This window comes from Trematomus bernacchii, unplaced genomic scaffold (assembly GCF_902827165.1).
Source record: "Trematomus bernacchii unplaced genomic scaffold, fTreBer1.1, whole genome shotgun sequence".
Classification (NCBI taxonomy): domain Eukaryota; kingdom Metazoa; phylum Chordata; class Actinopteri; order Perciformes; family Nototheniidae; genus Trematomus; species Trematomus bernacchii.
This window is the reverse complement of record NW_022988098.1, coordinates 3654878-3677418: the sequence shown is the minus strand read 5'-3', so window position 1 is coordinate 3677418 and position 22541 is coordinate 3654878. Positions and strand designations below refer to the sequence as shown.

General features: G+C 42.0%; 1 protein-coding gene across 2 annotated transcripts in view; it reads right to left on the bottom strand.

The window, feature by feature from the left end:
• Positions 1 to 21598, bottom strand: part of ndrg3a (ndrg family member 3a) — a 35696-nt gene extending 14098 nt beyond the window's left edge. For both annotated transcript variants that reach the window (XM_034121748.1, XM_034121750.1), the window contains exons 1-3: positions 21444 to 21598; positions 8098 to 8181; positions 4983 to 5015 (exon numbers count right to left, since the gene is read on the bottom strand). In XM_034121748.1, coding sequence (XP_033977639.1) covers positions 4983 to 5015; positions 8098 to 8154 — 90 coding nt within the window. In that variant the 5' untranslated portion in view covers positions 8155 to 8181; positions 21444 to 21598. The remainder of the gene's footprint in view (positions 1 to 4982; positions 5016 to 8097; positions 8182 to 21443) is intronic.
• Positions 21599 to 22541: the final 943 nt, after the last annotated feature.

Genomic DNA, 22541 nt, shown 5'->3' with positions numbered 1-22541 from the left:
TGACGTCACAGCGTGATAAAGTGAAGAGAGAGGAGGCTGACTTTGACAGCTTCCCTGGGCTGCATCAGCAAAATGGCTGCTGAGATTTAGCAACAATCGCCCAGATTCACGTTAGCTTCACCTTGCTGAGGGAGAAGACAGTGAGTGACCTCAGCATCCGGATAAGAAACACCTCAACACCTCAGACCCTGATATAACCTTGCAAAAGAGTAGTAAAATGCAGCATACACCATCAATAGCTCTGCTGCAAATGTCACTGCAGCACTAGCTCCAGTATTCATTTCAGTATTGATATTCAGCAGATAACTCATTATGTTGCAGGCTTACTGGAAAGTAAAACCCACAACGAGCTACTATTTTTATACACAACCCTACATGAGGATCCATTTCCTCTGAACCCGTCTCGGAATCATTTGATCCACATAGTTTATTGATTTCTCCTTTCCTACTCTCCTCTGTCATCTGCTAGCAGTGCAGAGAGTCACGCTTCTGTGTGAGACGGACAGCTCTGTGCAGCCAATACATAACATGCAAACAGCACAGAGTGGGTGGGCTTACAGAGAGAAGGGGGACTTCATTGCTGGGTTGGTATAGCAGCATGTTTGGTTGCAAACTGATGTTTCTCCTCTAAATGTTCCCTGTCCTAACCCACAGAGGGTGCCACTGACACACATGTAATGCATGTATTTCAGGAAATAAACACTTGATATGCAGACTACACAAACAAGTTAATACAGAAAACATAAAAAAAGAACATCTGAACTTTTGAGGAATCCAAATACATATGGATCATATATGTTTTTTATATACATGTATTGCTTTCCCAGATACATTTTTTTTAATTTTGCAGTGCAAGGTTTGCAAAAAACAAAATTGTTTACAGTGTGTTTATTACCATGTCCGGTCATTCAAGGCACATTGTGGGGAGAAGATGACTCATTTTACGTATACTGTGACGTTACACCAGATTATGATGCACATGTGTTGGGTCACATCAACTCATGACGATTGTGTGTGGGACTGAACACATGTTTACCGTTTCCTCGACAGAGCAGGAGCCTCTTTGTGTCACACACATAGACTGTATACAGGTCACACACTGTCATTGTGTCTCAGCAGGACTCCGCAGTCTGAGGAGCAACACGGCCATGCAATGACGCTCGGATCTGCAAAGCTAGTTCTACAGTAGATAGAGCTTTGCATCGACACTGCCAGAATCTGAGGTTTATTACTTATAGTAAATCAATTTGATTTGATTTAAATAGCCCAATAATACAGATAACACATTTGTCTCAAGGGGGTTTAATTTGTGTACAGCATGCAATGCCCTCTATCGTTAGACCCTCACAGCGGACAAGGAGAATCTCCCAAAGAAACCCCACGATGAACAGGGGGGGGGGAAAAGGAGAACCCTCAAGGACAGCAACAAATGAGGGACACCTCAAACATAGGAAGATGTCCAAGCATATTAAACATGCACAAGCATAGGACATTTGTATTAAACTGTGTTCATTTGTCATGACATGAAGTATCACATGACAAAGGAATTTTTTTAAATCTGTCTCAGACTACATATCTGCGACATAACACATTTAAAATAGATGATCAACAACAGTGAAGCATAGTGGACTAAAAACACATCACACAGGCCTCGAGCCACACAGTGTACAGGCTTATGGCGCCCTCTGCTGAGCTTACTGAGACAGTGAAGAATACAAGAAAGCCAAAGACATGACTTGGCAGCCATTTGTCTGAAAAGCTTCTACTTGTCTTTGTGTAGCAACGTTACAAGGTCAAAAAGACAAAAATGTAACAAAACCGGACATAACTAGGAAATGACAAACCATTAATGACTAACAACACATTTCAGGGCAAGCTACTCCCTCACTGCAGTGGGACCATGGGACACCTCAACAAAATCACGCCTGTTAGCTCTCCTGGCTCCAAAATGGTGGAACTAGTTCACCATTTATATCAAGACAGCAGAAATCTACACATTTTCTGCTGCAGACTGAAAACAAACCTTCTTCGACTGCACCTTAATAAAATAGAACTCTCACATCTGTACGTAGCACTTACAATGGTTTGGCATATTGAGAACTAATGTACTTTCAGGATTCGTGGTTTTTTGAGGTTGTGTTTTCATGTTAAATGCACTTATTGTAGGTTGCTTTGGAAAACATGTCAGCTTAATGAAATGTAATTTAATAAAAAATGGTATTATATTAAATTAGATCCAACTTTCTTGTCATTGAACAAGAACTTAGACAATGAAATGCAGTTAGCATATAACCAGAAGTGCAAACCTTCTGGATAGTTGAAGTAGTAAAGTACAGTGTAATGTATAGTATAATATACAAATAATCTAATAGTGACAATTACAAGCTTACAAGCTAAAACATCACATTCAGATCCATGGATATATCTCAACGTTTTGCTCTCCACCACAAACACCATCCACCCTGAGATGTTCTATTTTTAAAATGAACAGTCAGCCATTTCCATGAAGTAACCTGGTGTTCCAGAGTATGCACTTTAAAACCCAGTCGGTCTCATGGGTGGCTGAGGCTGAGTCACACCTTCCTCCCCCTCCTCACGTCTCTGTGGCGTAAGCAAGACATCTGGTCAAAACTGCAGTACCACACCCTCCATGTTCTCCTCTCTGACCCCACCTCACCACCACCACCACGACTATAACCGCCCTCCTCCTGCAGGTGCAGAGGGTGTGATATGTTGCAGTACCTATGGGCGCCTCTAGTAGGAGCTTTAGTTGTAGTCTAGAGGAGAGCAGCTGGATTTGTCCTCCAGCTGCAGGAATGTCACATCGTCTCTTAGAGTGATGGTGTAACGTGAGGACCCCTCCCCCACACACAATATATATTCTTATGATGTCTGCTGCCTTGAACTGCATGTACGCTCTAGTAGTTTTTATATTACTGAACTGATTAGATTGTGGTAGTCAGCTGCAAACGAATAATGCACCTTATTTAAAATCGAGAGACTTTTTGACATCACATTGGAGCTTATATCAGTTCATGTAAAACCAGCAAGCAGAAGCCTGTCCTACATAGAAAATGCTTAAGATTAACATAGCAAAAAGTATATTCCATTTTATATATTTTACACTTGAGTGGAAGAAGAGCAAACGTTGACTCATGTGTGAGGAATAAAACATTTTATAGCCAATATGTTGGGTTAAATAGCTTGCAACGGGGATACTGCAACTTATCCCAGATATTATGGCTATTTGCTAAATTACTATTTAAAATAGCTAACTCTCCTTTTTCTCAGAATGTCTCTCCTTTAAAACCAAACAATACATACATTTTGATCCAAAAATTCAGAAGGAAAATGATACCACTTTGCTGTTCTTTAAATCAAATAACAACTGCTAGTTATCCCTAAGATTTCAATCACTTGACATAAGAGACATTTTGTCTTTTCATTGTAGGAAAAGCTCTATTCAAAATTATATTCTATATGCAATTCAGTCATTTAATTATTTAAAAACCTGTGCTTTTTGATATGCAGAAATGAGGATAGGTATTCTATCTATCGAGTTCACACAGTGTTAAAAAACATTCCTACATGGATCTGTCTGAATAATTCCTTTGGACTCCTGAATGTGACTGGGTGAGGTCAAAATGGCTGCCATGGAAAATAGGTTGAATACACTTAAGTCTGCCTCAATTCCTCTGAGACAATCCTGGTTCAATTGTGTCTTTAAAGTACAACTGCAGCAGCTGATATGAATCCCATAGAGGGGGAGTGCGAAGGAATATGGCACTCAAATGATGAGCAGCTGCAGCATGTGATGAATGCTAATGTTTCAGTGACAATGCAGACAGGATTGGAGCATGTAGCATGCTCCTGCTAACATGCAATCCTCTCCTCCTGTGCCTGCAGGAGCTATATTTAGCTCTGCTGGGATGCTGGATGCAGCCATGACTGCAGAAAGTGAGAGGGAGGAAAGATTTAACCCTTTGCTGCCTTGATGCTCATGAAACACAGCAGACAGAATGCTCGCCAGTGGGGATTCAATGCTCATGCAAGAGACTCCTTTGCAAGGAAAAGCTAACGAAGAGGAGGAGGGCTGGCAACCCCGCTCCCGACGCAGAGAAACCATCAAAGAAAGATCTGGAACAGTGCCCGCTCAAGGCCAATACAGCTTTTTTCCTTTAATGATAATTATTTCTACATTAACACATCAAAAGATCTGACTGTGTGGTTGAAATGCCGCAGCTTCCGTAACACAGAAACAATCACATCTTGCCGTAGAAGACTCTTTCTGACACAACTATAAAAAGATATCTGGAATCGCTGCACTTGTATATCTCTTCCGTACTAAAAAAAGGACAGTCTCTAGGGGAAGTGTTCTAACTGAACAACTGGCCACGTTATTTTTAAAGCTCTGCAGAGGAGGATGAGTCCAATAAGTCCACGGTTTATTTACTTTGATGGCACGTTGCCATTATTGCAGGGTTTGGTAGTAGCACAGGGGAGAGAGGGTTTGTTGCTAAAGGCTTTGTGGTTAGAGCAACAAGCAATCACAATGCTTACTTCTTATAATGTATATCCAGAACCACCAATGTGATTGGATGTTAGCTTTTCATATCAGGACACATGATCTGCAGTCTACAGAAATACAACTAAAAAGTGACTACAATATACATCCATGCAAGACAAAGAAAACCTCAATGTAATAGGTTTAATATAAAAAATAGAGCCAATCATTTAAATCCAATACATAACGGTCTACCCAAAGACAGTGTGGTGGATCACTCACTATCAATGTCTATTACTTAACCTATATTTCACCAGCGTGTGTTGTGCAGTAAATACATGCCTGTGAGGATGAATGTAGGGCATGTCAACAAGGAGGGGGAAGGCAGCAAGCCCCAACCCCCTTCTTCTTACACAACAGCATCCCCCTAAATCAGGGCATAACACAGCTTTGTGAGGGAGCGGAGAGCAGCACTCACCTGGCAGTCGAAATCCTGAAAGTTGCGAGCATTCTGCAAAGAAAGAGAGAGGAGGATTACATACACCATGCTCAAAGACGCCATTTAACAGTGGTTCATTTATTCTAGATGGTTAATGATTGTAGTTCTTTAAGCTCCAACTATTCATGTGTGAACAGATGGAATAAATACTGGCATTGTCACACTTTTTTATAAGCTCTTAAAGGTGGGGTAGGTAAGTTTGAGAAACCGGCTCGAGATCGCTAGAATTTGAAAATACACAACCGGAGAAAATCTGCCACTTCCTTATAGAGCCCCTCCTCCAACACACACGAACGCGCACATGACCAATGAGGGCACGAGATACGTTTGTGCACAGATGGAAGGCTGACAGGCAGGTAGGCCATCCAGTTATTTTAGCCGGGCCGGCTCAGATGATTGGTCGTGCTTTTTACAGTATTACGGCTTCCACAGATGAAATTTTTTTATGGATTTTTTGTCAAAGCACTTCAGATATTCATTGCTATCGGGATGTTAACAGCATTCCATGGAATATAACAAAACGTGTATCTCGAGCCGGTTTCTCAATCTTACCTACCCCACCTTTAACAGGTTCAAATTAGATCTAATTTGGTCATCATGTATATAAGTTATTAGTTTGATTTCAGCACATTTGAGCAGTGGGATCTAAGAAGAGAATTGTGCCCGGATCGCAGCTTCAGTCTACTAGTATGAGCTGCCATCTCTAAATAATATGATCGAACGAGACATCACTTTGCATCGTTGTGTTTTTACTTTTAGGAAACTCAGTGTTCTTCTGTGAATGATAAATAATCACCATCGACACTTTGGGGCACGTGATGCAATATGAGTTTAGTTTTTAACATCCCGACAGCCTTACTCTTCACATATATGACATAAACAAATGGCATTTCTTTACAGAGAGTTTGTTCCCAGTGTGTCTTTGCTCAGACAGCAGGAAGCTACACATCGATGGGCAGAAAAGCGAGAGTGGGCGGCAACAACAAAGAGGATTGTTGAGGGATTCGGATGTAGGACAGACCGGTGGGTACATGGGGGTGTAGAGGCAGATGGTGGCTACAAAGCAGCTCTCACTTTCTTCTCTCTTCTGATGGAGCTGTGCAGCAGAGATCCTGGTGAAAACATGATTCTAGTCCACGCTCTTCTCTTGCTATAATGCAGCTGTCTGGTTCTGAACTATTGAATTAGAATCAGCTTAATCCATTGTAGAGACAAGAGGACAGGAAGGAACTAAAAGTGCTTACTCCGATTGCAACAGGGCTGTGCTGAATATCTTTTTCTTTGCTTCATTTAAAGCTGACATTGAGCATCTGAAATAAAGCTTTGGTGTCATTTCATTACCTCACCAACAAACAAAAGAAAGGAAAGGCATGGATTGTTCTGTATTGTGGTTATACAAACGCTCTTTAAGGCGTTGTTAGATGCTGCCAGGCGTCCCCGGTTGAAGCAGGTGTGTTTCTCCATTTGTGTACAAGAGCAAACTGTTTGTTCAATGCAGTGAAAATGTAGTTTTTGAAAGGATAAACACCAACATTTAATGATTTAAAGCATGATGCTTCTTTGGAAAACATGTAATGAATATTGCTAATTATTATATCTTTCTTAATGTTTGACTACACATTGAATTTTGGACTTGATAACGCTCTGGAGTCGTTCACGATCCTACTATACCATAACCACTGGAATCTTATCATCTTATTCTACACATAGTATAACACTAATAATATAAGTGTAGCTAAATATTTTCTGCAACTGTGCACAAATACTGGCTTTTAACACAATGACTAAAAGATGCAAAACAAATCCACATTATAGTTTGAACTAGCTTCAAATGATTCGAAACAGCTCTAGATTACGGCAGGGTTAATATTTCCATGGAGAAAATAGCCCCAGGTTTATTACTAAAACAAGCAAGGCATATTTCAGAAGCACCTTCATGAAGGTCGTGCCTCAACATGGGGAGAGTGATGACCGTTTTGATCAGCTTATTGCAAGTAATCTGATTTGCCAAAGATTTGATGCAACTGTTGTATTCCTTCTTATACAAACTGTTGCACTATATATGGAGTTAGTTATCCTCTTATCATGAGTGGTTCTGTAATGCACATTATACTTTGAAGCTCCTATAATCATACATATGTAACCGCTAATTATAGTCTTCACTTTTATGGCTACTTTGCTGCTTTAACAGTACTCACCTACCTGTCTGCATCAATAGTCATACATGTAAGAACATCAGGTCAATCATTTCTACATATGATCAGAGTCAGAGACAAATCCTTCTTTTTTATAATCACTATTGTGTCTTGATCTCCATCTGCTTTCAACACTGTCGGTTTGACTTTTAAAGGAGCTGGCCACTAGGTGGAGTGAGAGGTCAGTGTCCCTCATTCTGAGTGAGTTTAAGATGTTTCTTCCTCACCCTGTCACCCCACACAGGACAACCACCGCAAGCATGATTCAGCCATGTTACTGCTCATGGTTCAAAGCCCCCTCTGATGCGCTGCCATCCCCTCAGAGCTGATACATTACTCACATCTCCCTCCTGAGAGTGTCTGTGACAGTTGCCCGAGGCGAGAACAAAACAGTCTTTCTAATCAGTTAATCAGCAGTTGAGACGGAGCAGGACAGAAGAGGATTGGGAAGAGCTTTGATGTGTCGTTGTTTTTTTTCTTGGCCAAATCTTTCAAGCTGGAAATAAAGAGATGCGTTTGTTAAAGTAGCTCCTTTGATGTCTCTCTGTCTTTTCTCTCTCTGGATGTCTGTTGTTAAAACGCCTCACATCTATTCTTCTCTCTAGCCTTATTTCGTCTATAACGTTCTTTTTTTACTCACTCCCTTCTTTTCTTTTCCCACTGTCAAGCGGATATGAATAATTCACTTTGATAAACCGGACTGCAGAGTATGCATGCTTGGTGTTTTAGTGTATGTATTTGCCTGGGAGGACCCTATGACGTGATCATTCCACTTTCAAATGTGCACCACATGACTGTTTAGTTTGCAAACTGTGTGGTTCTACATGTTAGTTCAGGTGCACAGATGTTTGCATGTCGCCTCAGAGGCTTGTCACTGTCCTGAACTCCCCACAACTCACCTTATTGGTCAGCAGCGGCTTGATCTCAGTCAACTGTACGTCCTGCAGCTCATCCATCTTGCTGTCTTGTCACAGTGAATCACTCTGTCGAAGAAGAAAGAAAGAAAACATTAGATTTGCTATTAATAAGAAATAATAAGAAATAAGGAAAGCAAAAGTGTTAAACACATTTCTTTAAACTCAGAGGGTGTCTGGATTCATATTTGATGTATGATTTATCATGTTTGATGGTAGCTGTGACAAATAATATGTGCTTATTGCCAATGTTGATTATTTTTCAATGTTCCATGTAGCTTAACTTGTTGGCGTGATTTGCATCATGTTTTCACATAAATGGACAACGTGCTTTGATAAGAGCAAGGCTATCTTGCTAAGCTGAATCTTATTTCCACTTCAGAGTGACTCTGGTATTGTTAATGAAATCATCTCTTTGAGTGGGCCATGATTATCGTCATCAGCTTCTGAAGGGCGGCAAGACAGAAACAGATGAGGAAACTCTGGTTTAGACTATCATGTCTGAACAAAGAGAAAATGAAAAATGATCATGAAATAAAGAGAATAAGGATAAGAAACAGGAAGTGGGGAATGTTCTGCTAGATAAATGCCTTATAGGATTCAATCAATGTTAGGTGCAGAACGTTATAGCAACCCCTACCAGCATGAGACTGAAGGAGGTGGCAGCAGATACCTAAGTCAAAAGTCTGGCCCTGACTTTTTCTTTCTCTCTCGATGGTACCTCTTGCTTTTGACTACATTGGCCGACTGTGATACGTATATCAAGAGCCAGTGTTTTGCCTATTAGTTCTCCAAGAAAGGTCACCCTGCACTGCACGCAGATGGTGTGCACACATGCACACACACAAAGATTTAACAAGAAGCTCTCAAGCCCACCTCATTTGTTTTCCCCTTGAAGCCAGCCGTTTGTCCCTGCACATAATCACTGAACAAGAACATCAACACATAAGTGTCCCGGGTCCCCTCCCCCACTTTCCCTGAAATGGTACCTCTTTGGCCTTGCCGGTTTGCCCAAGGTGAGGACAGGAAGTGGTATTGAATTACATGGCATTGCCCACGAGGGTGACTCGTGTTGCAAATAACAGCAGATGGAGCGTTTGCTTCTTCGAGGTCAATGCTAACAACTGGAAGACAAAGCCAAATGGGCCTGCACCTCAAACAGCCTTGATACAGAAAGACCTCATTTATCAGAAGAGATGCACACAAAGCATGCAAGACAAACAAGAAATAAAAAAGGCAAATGTAATTGAGCAGAGGACTAGCCAAATTGGAGGAGCGGTTACAATAACGGAGTCTGAGCCAAACCCCCTGGAACGACCTTGAGATGCTAGTGTCAGATAACCTTCAGGGTGGGTCTGCTTCAAGCAGCCAACTTACAGCAGGAGGTACGTTATGTCTGTTTTAACAGCAGTTTCATCCTCCGATAGTCGGACATTGTTCTGTACAGACAGCTGCCTGTTGACGCATGAACCGGGTCAAAGGACATCCAGCTCTGGCAACAGATTGAAACTTGCCTGGAAACAACGCGGGAAAGCAGATGGGTACAACTGAGCACAATCTACAAATGAGATAAAACAATGTATAAACACTGAGTGTTTGGATCTACTCAGCAATCAGCATGTGGAGTGAAAACATGCCCGACGAAATCCCTGCTGACAAATCCGGCTCAATGGCGGAACTAAATAATATTTAGACAAGAGAACAAGGAAATAAGAAAAACAAATACCCTGCATGCTTGAGCGGATTGAGCGTATTGGCTGGATCAATCCAACACTTCCTCAGGCTGTCACAGAAAGTGGGATGGAGGCAAAAGCTGCTTTAATTGTACACAGGCTAGCCGGTAATCGAGGTGTTAAGGGAGACGGGGTCATGTTGAGCTTAAACCGACTGACAGACTGACTGTGTGGCTTTCACAGCCCAACCCCACTGACCCCTTTTACCGGGTAACCCAGGCAACTAACCACCGTCACTCCCCCACCATCACCCTGTTCTTCTTCCTTTGGTTTCCTACTGAAAGAAGACGTGTCTCCTGGGGGCTCCAGTGGATCTCAGACCTGCTTTAACCCGGAGCCAAATCACTCGAAATGAAACTAGATCGCATTTACCACCATCCCCACTCAGACCGACCTACTCCCTGCCTGCTCCACCATTCAGCATGCGCAGCGGTTGCCATAGAGACAAAGCTGGTTGCCGATGTTTATTCTAAACTGGGCTAGCCCCGAGGGACAGATGTGAGGCAAGGGGACGAGGGGAATTGATTTTGGTAGAAAGGGGACAGAATTGAAATTGAGGAGCTCTAAACACGTGCTTTCAGGAGCGTTTACCCGCGACTATCCTAGGGAATCAAATGAGCCATGTAGACGTTCAGATATGACAGCAAAGCTTTGCGTAATTGGGACGGACAATCAGCTGAAGTAGTCCCAGATGACAGGAGGGAAATTCCATTTGCAATCTGTGCAGCGAGCTTGGACCCATTTTCATGGTATACCATTAATGTGGATGAGGATGGAGCGCGCTGATGGTGTAGAAGTCCCGTTAGCTATCTGTTGTGTCAGATAGCTTCTCAAATGGTTCCCCTGACATAGGCATCCGTTTTACTCGGCTCTTCGGGCTTGCAGATGGGTTACACAAATTGCGTGCTTTCTCTCACATGATTTCCTCTTCTGTTTTTCAGGTCTGTTTCCCTGCACAGCGTGTAGCTGCCATTGGAGCCTCATCTCAGCGTTTAAATATAATGCCACGCAGCCAGGGACAAGGAGGCTCTGCTGAGTGAACAAACGGCAGCAGAAACAAATCGTGTCCGAGGGAAAACCACATGAGGCCCCGTGTTCGCAGCAAAGGTCAGCCGTCACTATAGCCGAGTGTCAGCGCTGCCTCTGGAAGACTTTTCAAATTTAACACAATTAGTTAGAGCAAGGACATGATGAAATATGTCAGCTCAATAAATGGATAACTTATTTAGTATCCCTTCCTCTCTCTTCTCTTGTTGGCAAGCACTTGCTGCGTACCTCACACACACCCTCTCATCTCTATGGCTGTAAGGAAAGAGGACCTGCCTTTACCTCCATGCCAGGATGCACATGTGGACACAGAGGCGTGTGCCAAAACACCTACTGTAGATATATGGCATCACTGCCAACACAAAGGATCCCTGTAGCTGCCATGTCAGCAGACGCCTCTGAGTGATCGATGAACACATCCTCACCTCCTCCTCCCACATTTTCCTCCGTTCCTCCCACATTTTCCTCTGCCTCCGCTCTGTGCACTCTCTCTTCATGTTTTTGTCGATTCATCTCCATCTCACCTTGGGCCGCCATCAAGTCTGGGCAGGCTGCATGATGGATGACAAAGCCTGGCTGTGGTGCTGCTGACCCTCCCTTCAGCTGCTTCAATTAGTCCTCTTTATTGCCATAGCAACCGTGACTTCCTATTCACTGGTTGTCCTCACTATTCACATCATGGACCTGTTTTGACACCGACCTCTTTGGCTTCAGGTTGACCCAGGTGAATGTTACCGTAGTGACCTCAAATTAACCTGCCTGTTGGACTCTAAGGAGACCCTAACACATCCATCAGGCGTATTGCCATGGTGATGTAGAGCAGAAATACATACCTCTTCACACTTTGTCAACCTTTACAGCAAAGATTAATGTATTCAAATAAATCTACCACGATAAAATATTTGCATTTGCTTGCTTTTGATGTAGGTAAAAATACAAATATGTACCCCTTTGACTTTGATATAAACAAACAATTGGAAATGTCCAACTAGGACAGTTCCAGCCTAAAAAAACATAATAATCCAATCCATATATTTATGTTGCAGAGTAAAGAGCAGGTCCATAATTATGCGTCTTTGCATGCTTCAAAACATTATGGTTTATTTAGTATTTTTACTTCAGCCTCGGATCAAGCTCATATTAAAGGATGTTTTTTGTAGTATGCAAAAGGGTCTCCTGCTTGAAAGCAATCGATAAAGAGCATACATTAAGATGAATGTTGAGGTCTTCTGGTAAACATCTCCACTTTCTCCTCATTGAAAACATTTGAATAAAGATGCTGGCACTATGTAGACCCAGACATGAGGTACTTCTCATAAGTCGGTGTATTACATCCAGTAGATGATGATGGCTTGCCCCTTTTTAAGGAACAGAAAGGTATACTTCAACTAAGCAATGTTATGCTTGGAAAGGGCAGCAGCAGAAAACGTTTATGCCCGCCTGAAAGCAAGACCTGCCTAAAAAAATCAATATCAGTTTGAGTATAATTTCTTCCTTGCTGTCCCAAGGCCCTTTCCATCAGGGAACTGAAGCCGTTATTCATACTTCTGTCAAAGCCACCCAACTCCTTACAAATGTGGTCATTTTCTCCTCATAAAACACCAACGTTACTGGTTCACCGCTGCCATTAATGGCTTTTTTGTGTTTTTATTGTGACTTTGCTGAATACAAACGTACCCCTGTAAAACATGAAAGACACACAAATGACTAAGCAGCCAATTAAGGCAGTGTTAGACCAGTTGGCCACGACAGATGTTCTAAATGTAGCATACACTATACACAACTAATTGATTTTTTTAGTGGGCTTTTCTATACGACAACATGCGTTCTGCTACCGCCCCCGTCCACACCAGTACGTGCTGGTACTCTTGTCTGCTTTTACTAACTGGGAGATGCTGACCACCACACACTGTAGGTACCTCATAAGACCCCAATTAAAAATAATATCAACTATCCCTTTAATGAACTGCTTCAATCAAAAAGATCCAGCCCTTCATTTGGGGCACAGCTAATAACCAATTCCAGCAAGAGGAAGAAATGTCATCTGCCTGTCTGCTCTCTCGGAGGCAAATTATTCTAATGACTGTTCCCATCACAGAGGAACACAAGCATGTCTGTCCTCAACTGGAGACTCAGACTTCAGTCAGCCCTTTACATCATAACAGAAAATAGGCCAGGACAAATTCCAGGGATACCACCCGCCTGCCAACCATGCAGAAAGCCTTCTATGTCCGGCCTTCTATATGTGCTAGTGTTTTGGGTCATTGGAAAAAAACAACGTATCCCGGCACAGTCACCAGTGTGGTAACGCCTTGCTCTTACAGGGCACCAGAACTTTCTTCCCCCCTCCAAGTTTTCATAATCATGCCAAATCTGTGTTTACAGTTCCCAGTCCGCAGAGGAAGAAATCCCACTGGAGTAAAGCTAATGGACTATGACGAGGCTCAGTTCCAGATTACTGCTCTAACCCAGGCTGTTTGGTAAGGGAATTAGAGGAGGGAAATACATTTGTTTGGCATATCAGCAACCCACCCCTCTTTTCAGGTAAATAACAATCAGGATATTTCTAGACTGTTCAGTTCTGGTAAGAAGAGGGAATCTGTTCTGGAGTTTTCTCAATTGTTCTCCATCATGGAAACGCTGATCTATAGCACAGAACAGCTCCTGCCAATACTGTCAGCAAACATCCACAGCTGAACGAGCATCGAGACGGAGAGCACACACACTCACATGCACGCGCATAATTCCCCATTGTTCACGTCTACTTAATTAAATGACAGCTTGCACTCCTGGGGCTCCATCATCCTCCGTACAGCTTTTATTATTCCTCTTGACACAAGCTTTTTTTCACCCTATAAGAAAAACCTTGGCATTTCTGTGATGTCTTTTTCTGCCATGATTCTATCAAAACGGGCTATTGTTATCCAATATCCCACTTCAAAATGTGGAACAACACCCACTACTTAGTTTGAAACCAACCTATACGTGCAGTTTGTTCCTTTGACATGATCTTGCTCGGGTGTACATTCACAATGACCAATAGAGGAGGACAAAAGGACATTTTAAATCAGCACCTCATTCTGCCAGAAAAGCTATTTTAGATACTTAGAGAAACAAATCTTCCTCCTCAAACACTGGCCCCGGTCTTTGATCATTCCAGGATTAGAAACGGTCTAATAAATGCTAAATACTGCATTACTATAAATGACTCTTCCCTTTTTAGAAACCGAACCTGAAGGCTTAATATCCCCAGTCTCTGGGCAGCTATAACTCATATGCAAGTGATACAAGCGCTGTAGAGGTAGTACTTGGAAGGCGCATGGTACAATATTGCGGGTGCTGCTGGGAAAGTATAAGAAGCACATACACATTGAATGGCATTTGTGTGTGGGAGGAGACTCGTGACCTTGCCTTATGGGTCGTAATATTCACTCAAGTGTGTGCATGTCTTTGTCTCTTCCAAACATGAGTCTAATGAAGCGCACAATGCAGCTTTTTTTTTTTTTTTAAAGAGTAGATCCTTAACTGATCGTCCATCACTTGAATTGTTCTGTGTGTGTTTGTGTGTGTGGGGGGGGAAGCCTGATTCATCAGCAAAGATATTCCCTGGCACATAGCAGCCACTGCATTGATCTGTCTGCCAAAAAGCCCCACTACTCACACCCAATACTCTGACCTCTTTTTACACACACACACACACACACACACACACACACACACACACACACACACACACACACACACACACACACACACACACACACACACACACACACACACACACACACACACACACACACACACACACACACACACACACACACACACACACACACACACACACACACACACACACACACACACACACACACACACACACACACACACACACACACACACACACACACACACACACACACACCACACACACACACACACACACACACACACACACACACACACACACACACACACACACACACACACACACACACACACACACACACACACACACACACACACACACACACAATACAGTAATACATACTGTACCGTATATAAACTCATTCACATCCATAATCTAGCAAAGTCACCGAGTGCAAGACCCCCTCATTACTTTCCCGAGGGCTTTTAAAGAATTACTTTATTCCTTGAGGGGCCACTTTATCTGCTAATGGTCTTATGAGATTAAAGAGCATCATCCAGCTGTATTGATTTATATCCACATGTCTATTGGCACCATCAGCATGCTTCACCTCTCTCATGGAAACGCACACAGCCAGAGAGAGCCTCTAAGGACAGGACGGCTCTTAACACACAGTGCTATGGTTCGTAAATGATTTGTCATAACTTCCAGCGGCACGGTAAATTTACTGCGCTAATACAGACCCAGAGACTAGCAGCAATATTTTCCACTGGTGAAGCGATGTCTCGGACCAGCAAACTGGAAACTCATTTTCTCCATTAGGTGTGTGTCAGACAAGAAAGTGTGCATAGAAGGAATTCATTTTGTATGTGTGATATGCAAGGTCTATGCGAGACAGTTTTCCCATGTTCCTCACTGCTCAGTACCTTGTATTATACTAGTATAGTGGCCTTTCTACCTGTGCGTTCAGAACAAACTAGCTTATCTTCTGGTATACAGTGGTGCAGTCAGTGATGATGTGTTTTTGTAGACGGACCCCAGAGTTAGCTTAGCAAGAGGTCCCTTGACCAAAAGAAAAGGATATTTCCATTGGATTTAGGATTATTGAAAAAATGAACATACTTTTTTTGTATTGTAAATGCAATCTCCAGAAGTAAAAAGCTAATGCTAAGCTTTAAAAGACCTATATGACGGTTGCATGACTTCGTGTCACCACAGCTAAGCTAAAGGCAGCGTGATGGCATTTAGTAGTCTCATTTATTCACTTGTTAGCTGTTTAATCACACATAGAAGCTATGTTCACAAGTGGGCTGTTTAAGTGAAAATCTTTTCAGCTCGTGTTAACCAGTCTTTCTTCAGGCAACTAGCCAAAAACACTTACCATTGAGATTATGGAACAGTAAGTGGTAAGATGCTAACTCATTTATGGGTTTGAGGACTCATTCCTTCACTGCTCTGTTGCTGCTTGTAGCTTGAGACACACTATCATCCACACAACTTTACACTCAACACTGTACTCAAATACATTCAGGAAATGTACAGTAAACGTTGTATGGCAGTAGTAAATATATTAAATAAAGAGTAGAAGGCTACGCTTCAGAAGGTTTTTGTTACATTAGATCCGCCTGTAGAAATGTAACTGTAACCAATTGAATGTGGATGTTATATTGTCCTAGAAACCAGCTTATATTATTGTCATTTGAGTACCACTTTAGTACATCCAATAGAATATTCTTCAGAGGTTGGGATTACTTACACTTCAGAATGTTTTATGTTTGGACCAATAACTCAACTGTAATTGATCAGGAGTCAGGACAAAGATATAAAATATACAATAATGTAATTTAATCGCTTTTGCTTTTAAGGTTAATGCAACAATTTATCATGATATAGATGTTTGCTCGTATCATCCGGCTCTAAGAAAGACACTAATGGCTCTATATAAGAAGTGGGAACAATTGTGATCTACAGCACAAAATATGAATCTGTGCACACACACACACAAATTATGTTTTTCATCTTTTCTTCGACTCCACATAATACCCTGTAAGGTTCTGCCACAGCGGATCCTTGCAAACGATGATATATAGACTAATAAGAGAACAGCAATACAGACAACAATGCAGATAGCTGTAGCTACATGACACACATCGTCAATAAATCAATACACAGGAGCTTAGAAAGGTCTCCCACAGAGCAAGGTCTGGGGGGAAGCCGAAGTAAAGCAGAGAAAAAACCATATCATCACTACTAAGGGGGGGTCCAAGAGGCAGATGAGGCTCCATAAATCCGCTGTGATGGGTCAGGAAGTGTGAGCCTGGCTGAATGAGTCTCTCCTCACTGCTCCTGCTTTCTGACTATAAATACACCCGAATGGCCAGGCCTGTCGGACCCTCACTCAGTGCTGCAAACAGAGTACCCACTCCGCTACGCTAGGCTAGCTGCCGCTCAGTCTGGAGGGGATTTCCTCTGCCATCAGGCGCACTTATGCAGACAGCACAGAGAAAGACAAAATGCACGAGGGATGCTACAACTGTCTGAGGATGCTACGTGTGTGTGTGTGTGTGTGTGTCCCAGCTTGCTGAGGTCAATCAATCAATCACATTTTATGGCCCAATATCCAAATTACACTTCTCAGGGGGCTTTGCAGTGTTTACAGCATACAACACTCACCGTCCTTAAACACTAGCAGCACACAAGGGAAACTCCTCTATTAAAGGGGGAAAATGGAGGACACCTTGAGGAGAGCTACAGAGGAGGGATCCCTCTCACAGGACGGTCAGACTTGCGATAGATGTGTATATAAATAAAAAAAATATTTAAAATTACACAATTAAAATGACGATATGGTAGTATAAAAAGGAGGATTTCAAAAATCTAGAGAGCGGGCAGAGTATCCAGAACAGCGGAGAACTGCTGGAGGCTCAGCATGATCTGTGGACTGAGGTCACACTGGCTGGAGGGCAGCTGTGCCGGCAGCAGCGAGACCATCTGTGTGTAGACCAGCAACAAGCACACACACACACACAGAACCAGTTCAACAAGCTGGGTGGAAACTTAAAAAACGCTTGTCATAAAACATTAACATGAGTGCCCTCTTGCCAAGGGATAGTAAAAAGACCTCTTGAATGAGGCCTTTAAACCCTAACATGTCTCAGGGAGTGAGTCAGTGCTGAGAGGCCTGTTGCCTCACAGGAACACAGCCTCCTCGGTTAACAGAGTTATCCATGTGGTCAGCTCGGCTGTCTCAATGACTGATCGCTGACAACTCAATCCCCCACAGAAACACAGAGGTGGCTCCTCCGGAAACTTCCCATGCTCGTCGTGGAGGTCGGCGGTGTCCTTGGCAACCATGCCGCCACCCCCCCATGAGCTATCACAAGCACTGCTGGTGGTGCGCTGCTGAGATTGAATGACCTTTTTCACCATGATTTACATAAAGTGATTCTCTTCTCATCACCACAACAACCAATGAAACGTGTAATGCTTTACCAGCGTGCATATCTTCCACTTAGCACCCAGGATGCTTATTGACATTCAACACAGCAACAAGGCATCAAAGGACTCATTGTAAGGCATAGACGATTATTTCTCTTCCTCATAAACACAGTAAACAAAACCAACACGTACACGTCTCGATGATTGCTGAGCTACACACACTCACCAGGGACATAACTAGGACTGTGTGTATCATCAGTCTGCTTCTAGTAGGAACAACCCAGAAACCAGTTACCTTTCCTGGACGTTCCCTAGACGCTGAACATGACCCTTTTAATAAAGCTGCTTGCTACGGGTTTGAGTTTAAAGTCAGTCAATGTGTGCATTGAGTGACCGCTTATTTATTTGTCTCTATGACAACCAGGGATTCTTTGCTCTCTCACACAAACAAACACACATTTTGATGCACTAATATATATGTATAAATGCTTAACTAAGTGCAGAAAATAACCGTCCATGCATAAGTACTGAAGGATTTATGCTGCCATTTTGCTTGTACCAACGTGTGTACTGTATGTTGGCGAATGTGAGTCATTCTAAATTGACAGGCAAATGCCCGCTATTTGCATCAACATACTGCCACGCCCCCCCCCATTTATTTATGCAAGGAATCACGTTCGCCTAGCAGTATATTATGGAGAAAGCAGCAAGGCTGTTTTAAGAGAGAAGCATGGTGCCTAAAGCAGAAAATACAAGAGAATTGTAGGATTGAAAATTGGCTACACGAGCCATTTAAGAGAGGAAATGAATAAGGAAACGTAAATAGATGGGGAATCAATGACAACCCCAAGAGAAACTAAATGAAAAGAGGAAACCAAACGTGGACGTTATATGTGCAGGTGTATAACCGGAGGAGACTGATCCTAAATAAGCGGTGGCACTGAAGGACAGTCCAGAGGTCCAACTTGGCTTGGGTCCAGCACTTCGGATCAACAAGCTGACCACCTGTGCTCCGCCTCTCCTCATCACCACCTGCTGATTTCGTCTGATAAAGAAAATGGAAGCAGACAGAATCCTCCCTCCAGCATCCAGAGTGCGACCCAGCAGATAAGAGTGTCTGAAAAATCACTGTTTCTGTTTTTTATCATTTGTTTGCTTGCTATATTTAACCTCAATTCCTTTCCTGCTGTTAAGACTAATGGAGCAGGGATAGATTGGAGAGCTGTTTGCAGTTCATCTAGGGTCAGAGGAAATGTAAGAATCAGGACAAACAGGACAAGAGGTCTGTATGCCTCAGCGGTTTTTGTTCTGAAGGCTGGAAGCTGTTGTGCAAATGCTTGTGTTTAGCTCTAGGCCTGGTACAGTACAGCGGATTAAATTACAGATGCAGGTCAGTTACAAAAACACCTTGTATAAAACCTTCTCGTCATTGGACGTACCCGAGGTGTTTCCAATGACAGCGAGTCTCAGTGAATGTCCGTGTCTGTGGCGTAGGTTATGTTTTGCCCTGCAGGGCTGGCAAACCATTAGACACAGTAGTGCTGAGCTTCGTGCACACAAGGCAGACTTACTGTCAGCACAGTGGCTTAATTACTGTCTCCATCTCTCCAGTGAGTGTTATTCTCTGACGTTCATCCCTGCAAGAAATCCTCCTCTACACAAGAGCACTTCTCACTTTCTTGATGTACTCTGTAATCCCTGTAATAAATTATAGAGTAGTAATCCATGCAGTAAGGCGCCTTAATAGTGTCGTTTCTTAGTGGTGACATTACTTTACCTCATTCACAAGTTTAGTAATAAAGCCAACATTTCAGATGGGCAAACATTCAGAGGCTAGAGCAACCATGCGAACAGATTTCAACATCTCAAGCACAATGGGTGGCTTAATTAACAACTTTTGACACTCCCATTAGTTAGACAGTCGGTTTTCAGTTTGTAATAATCAACCAGGAGCGATGTGGCAATAAACCTCATACTGCACACCATCTGCTCTTTCTCCTGCTTTCAAAACAAAATACCTGTTTACAGATACACTTTTAAGCTTGTTAATAGCGTGGTCTTTGGGGTTTTTGAGTCTTTTACGGCAATGTTGTGAGTGTCAACAAACGCCTGGTGGTTGTTTGTTGTGTAAGCTGTATTCAAACCTCACTGATCATGTGACACATTTGAGTGCATTGTGGGAGATATAACATTGAATTTTACCCCACCACCAGTAAACTATAACACTCAAATGTTATGTATTCAATAGCAGAATTTAGCCTTCAATTTAGAGATTGTTTATCAAGGGTATTTAACACAAAGGTTATAATGACCTTGTTTTAAGTGGTATTTTTAAATCTCCTCTAAATACAATTACTTTAATAACTCTAGGCTTCCTCAGTTTTCCTGGGAAATGTATTACATGTCCTTTTAAAAAATATCCAAAGATGACTGTAGTTGTTTGAAGGTAAAGGAGGAACACCTGATGCCCACTCTCTTACACTTCCCACCTGTGTGACCTTCGCATGGCCACCAGTGACATTGTCATCCATCACGTGGTGTCTGCATAGTGTAACACCTGCAGCCACATCATTGTGACTGACCTGACTGATAATGATGCATCTGCCCAGTCTAGACTCAGACCGTGATTGGAAAATAAATGTGCAGATAAAGAGTTAAACCAACAGTAAAGTACACATGAGAGACGGTCAAGCCACACATTCAACGCTATACGGCCTGTGTTTCAGTTCAAACTAGATCAAATCATATGCCATGTGTCAAAAAATAGTGTTATTAATGTAATAAAGCTAAAAGTTCAACTTCAATGTTCCTATTTTAACAATAAGTTGATGTCCTACACTGGTACCACGAGTATAAAAAGGGTAATAAGGTTTAATACATGTATTTTAGGTGTAAAGTATCTCCTTTTTAAGTACATGAAGCAAGACGGCTGATTACCCAGGTGTTTTAGCTCGGTAATTAACCATTCAACGCATCGTGACAGGCCTCATTTCTTTAAATATAGCTATAACCCGAGTTAATATTGAGCAGGTACACCGTGTAACAGAAAACAAACTACTACAATGTCGTAGTTGACTGACAAAATGAAGAAATGGTGTTAAAAATTCCGTTTATGTCGCATTACTGTTTGAGAGGAGCAGCGATGAACTCAATTCAGCTGCAGTTTTTCGAAATGAACCGCTTCGCTCGCGCTCATTCAAGTCCTAGCGTTAGTTCGCCCGGTGTTTCAAACGTTCGTTTTTTTTTTTTTAAATCATCATAACGGCTGACAACGTTCGTTTTATAAAAATAAATATAACAGTTCTAACGTCTGCCGCCCACCATTCCTCTATAAAAACCAGTCGATGTACGGACAGCAACGTGAACAGGTTGGGAAATCCAGCGAGCAGAGATAATCTCCTGTGGCATCGGTGCACATCTGTAATGGGAAGGGAAAATGGGGGAAATGCTATGGATGTATGACTTACCTCGTCGGTAAAATAAGCGGTCCGGTTGGTTTCAGTTAATTCCTCTCCGCGTACGTTGTTTAATATCAACGGCGATATGTATATTTAGGTATATTCGGTAGACGTTGCTGCTGCCTGCCGCTTCTTCCTCTGTCTCTAGTATTTCGATGTGATTCTGGGGCGGAACTACACGCTGCGTCGCAGACAGCGGAGGAGCCAATCATGGAGGACGGGAGGAGGAGGTGCTCACCACAGAGAGAAGCCGCCGACAGGAGGTCTCACTCTGGAGCAGATCATGGAAAATAAAGTTTTCCAAAAAAAAGAGCAGATCATGGAACCCAGGCTCTGCCTCCAAGGTACGGGGAGCACATGTTCTAAAAACTGTCCTCACGATATTATTTTACAATCTGTTCCGGATCCCATTAGTAGCCAAGCCCCTTTAATCTGTGCAATTCAGTATTCATATTTTTGTAATAGCAACACACCGCTGTAGATACTGTAATATAAATGTCATAGTAATACAATGTGCACACTTTTACTTGGATATACATATTTTTTTATTCATTCATTTTATTTTTTTGGACATTTAACTTTAATAAATTGCACAAAAACGTTATCAAATTGTTATTGTACATTTTGTAGATTTATATTTCTTGTAAACATTTATTTTATATTTTCATTTAATTTAATTAGGGCACCGACAGCAGGAGCGAAATAGCCTATTGATATTGCTCAAAGTTTATTTATTTTATTTTTGTCTTTTCAGACATTTTACTAAAACGTTTAAGTTTATATAAATTATTTATATTGATTTATTTTTCTTTTATTGCACATTATTAAACTTATTTTTTAATAAATATTCTAATATTAATTTTTTTTTTTTAATTCTAAAATAGAGTAACTGTCCTAAAACCCTATTTCCCCAAGATAAATAAAGTATTCTGACTCTGAAAAAGAGTTATCTTGCTATTTTTTATAGTATGATATAATTTTTGATATCAAGGGGTTTTGTCTTTTCAACATAGTCCATTTTTGGGATAAATCCAACACCCTCAAAATCACAACAACATGTTGACTTCGCACTGTACAAGTTCATCGCAGGCTATTTTCCCTGACCCA